The following is a 6,843-nucleotide window of genomic DNA, read 5'->3' as shown; positions in this document are numbered from 1 at the left end:
GGAGGAGAAGAGGAGGAGGAGAAGAGGAGGAGGAGGAGGAGGAGGAGGAGGAGAGGGAGAAAGAAGAGGAGGAGGAGGAGGAGAGGGAGAAGGAAGAGGAGGAGACAAAGGAGATGAAGGAAGAGGAGGAGGAGGAGACAAAGGAGATGAAGGAAGAGGAGAAGGAGACAAGGAGTAGGAGATTGGATTTATACCCTGCCCTTCACTCGGAGTGGCTTACAATCTCCTTTCCCTTCCCCTCCCCACAACAGACACTCTGTCAGGTGGGTGAGGCTGAGAGAGCTCTTTCGAGGACTGCCCTTGAGAGAACAGCTCTGAAAGAACTTGTGACTGACCCAAGGTCACACGAGTAGCTGCATGTGGAGAAGTGGGGAATCAAACCCGGTTCTCCCAGATCAGAGTCCGTCGCTCTTTACCACTACACCAAACTGAGGCAGGTTATGCTGAGAGATCGTGACAAGTCCAAGGGAGCTTCCATGGCAGAGTGGGGATTTGGGTCTCCCAGATACTCATCTGGCCCTCCAACTGCTACATTACGCTGCCTATCTGTTGGCGGATCAAGATCCAAGAACGACGCTGGCAGCGGCCAAGTATCTCTCCACCACATTTCCCCTTAAGAAATAAAGACTCCTTATCCGCCGCTCAAGATCTACGGATCAAAGGAGCTTGAAAGAAGGAAAAGACTACCTTACGCTGGCTGTGTTTCAACTCTTGCTTTGCAGCATCTAAAACATAACAAAAGCCCTGTCCTGGATGGCCCAGGCTAGCCTGATCTCGTCAGATCTTGGAAGCTAAGCAGGGCCGGCCCTGGTTAGTACAGGGATGGGAGACCACCAAGGAAGTCCAGGGTCACTATGCAGAGGCAGGCAGTGGCAAACCATCTCTGAACTTCTCTTGTCTTGAAAACCCTGCAGGGTCAACCATTAGCTGAATGTGACTCGACGGCAGTGTTCCCTCTAAGCTGAGTTAGTGTGAGCTAGCTCACAGTTTTTTAGCCTCTGGCTCACACATTTTTGTCTGAGCTCAGGAAGGATGGCTCCAGAGCAAACTAAATTTATGCAGCAGCCAAGTCGCTCGCTCACAACTTTAATGCCAGTAGCTCACAAAGTAGAATTTTTGCTCACAGGACTGCACAGCTTAGAGGGAACGTTGCTCGACGGCACTTTCCGTCACCCCCAAAACATAATTAAGAGCCCAATAAAGTGCATGGCGAATATTTTTGGCCAGCCCGTTTGTTAGGAAGATATCAGAAAAGATGCCTTATCTCTAAGGTTCTCTCTGGAGGAATGGGACTCGCACCCAACTCACTCAGACGTTGCTCGTGCACAAAGAGAACTTCAGCTTTTGCTTCCCTCGCCTTCCTCAATGAGGAAGCCGTTCCGTGCTAACCAGAATCGTTCACTTAAGCTCAACAGATAACCTTAAGGGGCACTTCATGTATTTAACGAGTTCCTCCTTTCGAAACAGGCAGGTCGAAGGACTGCAGTGCATCCTTGAAGACAGATCCAGGTGGGGAGCCGGGTTGGTCTGAAGAAACAGAACAAAGTTGGAGTCCAGTAGCACCTTTAAGGTGAAGATGCTGAGCTGCACAGTGGAGGGTCGGTAGTTCAGCGGTTCGAGACCCAAATGCCGCGTGACGGAGTGAGCTCCCATCCAATGTTCCTTCTAAGCTGTGGAGTCTCACGAGCAAAAATTCTACTTTGTGAGCTCCTGGCATTAAAGTTGTGAGCGAGCCATTTGGCTACTGCATAAATCAGTTTGCTCTGGAGCCACCCTTCCCGAGCTAGGACAAAAATGTGTGAGCCGGAGGCTACAAAACTGTGAGCTAGCTCACTATAACTCAGCTTAGAGGGAACACTGCTCCCGTCTCTAGTTCCAGCTCCTGCCAGCCTAGCAGTCTGAAGGCAAGAAATTGCAAGTAGATAAATAGGTACCGCTTCGGTGGGAAGGGAACAGCGTTCCGTGCGCCTCGGCATCTAGTCATGCCGGCCACATGACCACGGAGACGTCTTCGGACAGCGCTGGCTCTTTGGCTTGGAAACAGAGATGAGCACCGCCCCCTAGAGTCGGATTCGACTGGCTTTTGAGCAAGGGAAACCTTTTTAGCACCTTTCAGACCAACAAAGGTTTCTTCAAGGTGTGAGCTTTCATGTGTATGCACATGTCTTCAGATACATTGAAATGGAAGCGCATACTTCAGACATATGGGCAGATGCCTCTACGTGGGTGAACAGTAAATTAGCAAGCAACTTTATTTATTTATTTATTTATTTAATTCAATTGAATGAAGACGCTTTGACATATACAAAGACGAAACAGCAATAACAAGCTAAGTTCATACGGTCACCATTTGTTTGGATCCCCCTTAATTAAATCCAAACAAATGGTGACCGTATGAACTTAAGCTTGGTCTTAAAGGTGCTACTGGGGTCAAAATTTGTTCTGCAGTTCATCCTGACAGGTATTTATGAAGAAAAATCTCACTTGAAGTTTTACTGGGTTGGTCACTTTCTTGGTGATGACTCCAGGCGCTCTTAGGCGTATGCTTTCCAAAATACACCACTTGATCAACTGGAGCTTTTTGAGGTCTTCGTTAGAGAGCTCCACTTTTTCTTTACCTGCAGAAGTTGTATACAAGGTCATTCCAGTTCGGGAATTCTAGCAAGCTGTTCTGTATCTTTTGCCTGTCGTTTATTATTTCAGTGTTGGGGAGAAATCAGAAATGTCAAAACCGAGCATGCAATTCTGTTATCGCCCACCCTCTGAATAGCCATCAAAATCCCAACAGCCCATTTAGCAAATGGGCATGAGTTAGAAAGGGACCAGTTAGAAAGGAAATACAGAGTTTTGTGGCTTGTGGGGCCATTTTTTTTCTGGCGGGGCTCAAGTTTTCAGTGCAGAAAGAAAAGCCATTTAGCCAAAAGAAAGCTGTCACCAGGAGAGATCTCTAAATTGCAGGCTGTCAAACACTTTAGATGACAGTTCTTAGCTGCTGCAAGTTAATCCCTTCTACCAGCCTAAGCAACAATTCTGAGAACAAGCCGGCAGGTGGCGGTGATGACTTCTATAGTCAAGAAAGCTAACAGGCAGAAAAGCTCCCTTAAAGGAGACCACTTTCTTGGCACAGAGTTAGAGGAGGTCCTAGAGGTCACCTACTCCAACCCCCTTGCTCAGTGCAGGAATTAGTCCACCTCAGCACCCCACTCTGCTTAAAGGAGCGCACACATTTTAAAATGATTGAAAAAAAGCATTCACAGGATAAATTCTTGTGGGGCTGTGCCTTTAAGGAAGGGGGCGGAGCCCCCAAAAGCCCCACCGTAGGTACGAGCCTGAAGCAACCCACTACAATTTCCCTTCTTTGGTTTCTGTCCTTTCTTTTTCATGTACTTCTACCCATTTTCACTCCCATGTCCCTCCTGCTTCTCATAGGAAACCCTGAATAGTTGCGTGATAAAATGAAACAATAAATAAAAACATCAATTCATATGACATATACCATAAATATGCAAATATCTGAAACACCATGCACACACAAAACACATCCACACACACATATATATACATCAAAGGTACCAAGTTCATGTGATGGGTGAAGTACTCATAATCCTAATGGAGAATCCAGATTTTCTTCCTTCCTAAAATTTGACAACTATATTAAAGACAGCACGAACAACGGATGAGCAGAAACAAAGTTGAATCTCCATACTTCGTTATGCTAACCGCTTTAGCCTTTGTTACACAAATGACTTCCTTCAGATGTCATGCGAACCCCTGGTTTCATGAAACTGACTAGGGTTAGTGGGATCCTCTTCTCACTAGCGACTCAATACTTGTGGAACAAGCTCCCGGAAGACATCGGGGACCTGCGGGACCTTTCACAGCTCTGCAGGGCCTGCAAGACAGAGCTCTTCCACCAGGCCTTCAATTAGGAGCCGCTACTAGGAACATGGGACTGGGATAAGGCCCTTCACGACAACTGCATCTGCCTGCGATGTCCATAGTGACGTCCTTTGGTCATGCTTCCTCCTATATCTGCAACATCAGGGCCAGAGGTCATTTCGGGGGGGATCGCGGGGGATCGCAGTTCCCCCGGGTGAGGTACGGGGGCGGGGCACATGACGAAGCCCCGCCCCCTGCTTCCGGCTGCCCCGCTTCTGGCCCTCATTCAGCCAGGAGGAGGCAGGAGAAGAGGGAGGGTAAGTTGCTTCCTCCCTGCCTCTCCCCACCCCTGCCTGCCTGGGGCCAGGGAGGGCCTTTGCAGGGCCTCCTTGCACTCCCGCTGGCCTTGCAGGTCCACCGCCAGGCCCCTCATGGGGCTCGGCAGTGGAGTTGCAAGGCCAGCAGCGGCCGGGACCGTTGGGGGCAGGGTGTGTGGCCTTATGACACACTTCCGGTGATGTCAGGGCGTGTGGCATATGCTAATGAGTTATGCTAATGAGTTCCCCTAGCTCTTTTTCTACGAAATGACCCCTGATCAGGGCCAACAGTTACCACCATTAGCACTTTAACGGTGTCTACCCGCGAATTGTATCTGTAATGTCTGTGAAATTTTTATGAGGTGTTTTGTATGTAATGAATTTGTGTTTTATTGTATTTTAACTTTTTAATGTGAGCCGCCCTGAGCCTGCTTCGGCAGGAAGGGCGGGATACAAATCGATATAAATAAATAAATAAATGAATAAGCTTGTCCACTAATTCTGCTTAGTCAGAGTTTGTTAAACCAGGATCTGAAAATGAAGTGGGTATATTAACCAAAGTTAGTCTCAACTACGGTTTTGTATGATTTATGATTTATGATTTTAGATTTCTATCCTGCCTTGCCTGTGCGTGTACAAATGAGGATGTCATGGATTAATCTTGGCAGGAAACAGGAAACCCCCTCAGGAAACAATCCATATGCAAAAGAACCTCCTCAGGAAACAGCCAATCCATATACAAAAGAACCTCCTCAGGAAAGTTTCTCCATTAGCATGTTTCACAGCCTGGGGAACTCCTACATGATAATGACTAAGCCCTACCCCACCTTCCTGAGTAGATATAAATTACCTGCCTACCATTTTTCTTCTCACCTTGACACAGAGAGTACTCCATCTTTCTGTATTATACCTCTGAGGATGCCAGTCACAGCTACTGGCGAAATGTCAGGTCCTACAGTGCCGAGACCACAGCCAGACAACCCAGAAAATCTACAACAGCTAATGAACTTCAGCCGTGAAACTTCAGCCTTCGACAACATATTAATCTTGGTTTGTTAAACTCCTGGCTCGGTCTTGACACTGTCCTCCCACAATCCCATGCTACAGTGACACCTGACCACAGCAACGGTGACGAGACCAGCGTTTGTTGAGGTCAAACCAGGGCTTGAAAGATTGTCTGTGAGCTGAATTCAAGCATCATCACCTAACCATAGTTGAAACTAATCGTGATTTCAGAAACTAACCACGGTTTGGCATGATTTCTGAAACAAGCCGATACCACAGCACAGTCTTGGAGTGTATTTACCTGCTTTCCCCAAAACAGATTCTACTTCCTGCATTATGTTTTTGTAAACAGATGGATGAGATAGAATAAATGCAAGCGTCCAAAAAGAAACCTGAAGAAAGACCAGAGGAGAAAAAATGTTATAAATTAAACACTACGGGCATGATTATGTCAAAGTTAAGCAGTTTTAGGCCCCAGAGATTTCAACAGAGAGTTAAATAAACACTTAGGCCCCTCTCTTAAATCAGTGGGACCTAAAAGTGCCCGATTTGGGGATGATGTTTGGTCCATTCAAACTCATACTCCAATCGCGGTTCTACGCTGAGCAGTTCTCCGAGCACAAAGGGAATTCGTTGTTTGTCCCCAGTCCCAGGGCAGTCACATATTGTTATTTATCCTTTCAAAAAATTACAGTATGAAATACTAAATAACTTTACAACAATTTTGCCAAAAACGATAACGATAATGCAGTCATCTGCAGCTTTAAACTGAGACAGAAACATACTGATTGGCATAAGTAAGTGTAGCATGTCTACATAGGATTTTTATCTAACATTCAGTGAGACTTCTATAAACTCTTTACAAACCTACACTGACAGCATAATTTCTATTACTATAAACTGAAGGCTAGAGAAGTGACTTGACAGCAGAGAAGAAAAGCTTTAGATCTGGATCCGTAATACATGGCTACTGGTGGCTTGCTGTTATGTTCAAAAATGGAAGCCACATGTCCATTTGGGTAGAAACTTCTCTTTTTCCATGGGTTGTAGTTGAACAAACAGAAGTAATTCTTCTAAGATATTCTACAAAATGACCCCTGCATAGCCCCATACCTTCAGAAACCAATGAGGTATCGTTGGGGGGCTTACTGTCCTTCCATTTATTAGCAATTGCAGCCATAGCAGTCATTTTTGTTAGGGTGGAAATCCCTTTCTGTACTGATACTGACTGATTTGTGGGAAATATTTTACAAAAATACGATATCGGTGGCACTTGTATACGCCCCCTCTGCTGTGCTAGAATTGCTGCGTCCTGATCCAGGGGTCCCCAACCTTTTTGAGCCTGTGGGTGCCTCTGGAATTCTGACCCAGGGTGGTGGGCGCAATCACAAAATGGCTGCCGCAGAAGGTGGAGGCACAGACACACGGGAAGCCCAAGGGCAGGGGAGAAGAGGGAGAATTAAAAAAAAAACATGCCGGGAAAGAGGGTTGAGAGAATAAAACGTTGTGGCAGTGACTCATGAGAGCTCCTACCCTGCCACGTATTCGTTAGTCTTTTAAGGTGCTGCTGGACTCTCGCCCTTTCCTGCTGCTACAGACAGACCAACGCGGCTCCCCATCTCGGTCTATCACATTCCGGCTG

General features: G+C 46.6%; 1 protein-coding gene across 1 annotated transcript in view; it reads right to left on the bottom strand.

The window, feature by feature from the left end:
• LOC107124890 (24-hydroxycholesterol 7-alpha-hydroxylase) overlaps positions 1-6,843 on the bottom strand; it is a gene marked incomplete at its 5' end in the record, with an annotated part of 23,208 nt that overhangs the window by 9,931 nt on the left and 6,434 nt on the right. The window contains 3 exons of the mRNA XM_015428392.1: positions 1,421-1,527; positions 2,485-2,618; positions 5,503-5,593. Coding sequence (XP_015283878.1) covers positions 1,421-1,527; positions 2,485-2,618; positions 5,503-5,593 — 332 coding nt within the window. The remainder of the gene's footprint in view (positions 1-1,420; positions 1,528-2,484; positions 2,619-5,502; positions 5,594-6,843) is intronic.

This window comes from Gekko japonicus, unplaced genomic scaffold (genome assembly GCF_001447785.1).
Source record: "Gekko japonicus isolate JY-2015 unplaced genomic scaffold, Gekko_japonicus_V1.1 scaffold6676, whole genome shotgun sequence".
Lineage (NCBI taxonomy): Eukaryota > Metazoa > Chordata > Lepidosauria > Squamata > Gekkonidae > Gekko > Gekko japonicus.
Note: the sequence above shows the minus strand (reverse complement) of the source record. Positions and strands in the feature narration are given on the sequence as shown.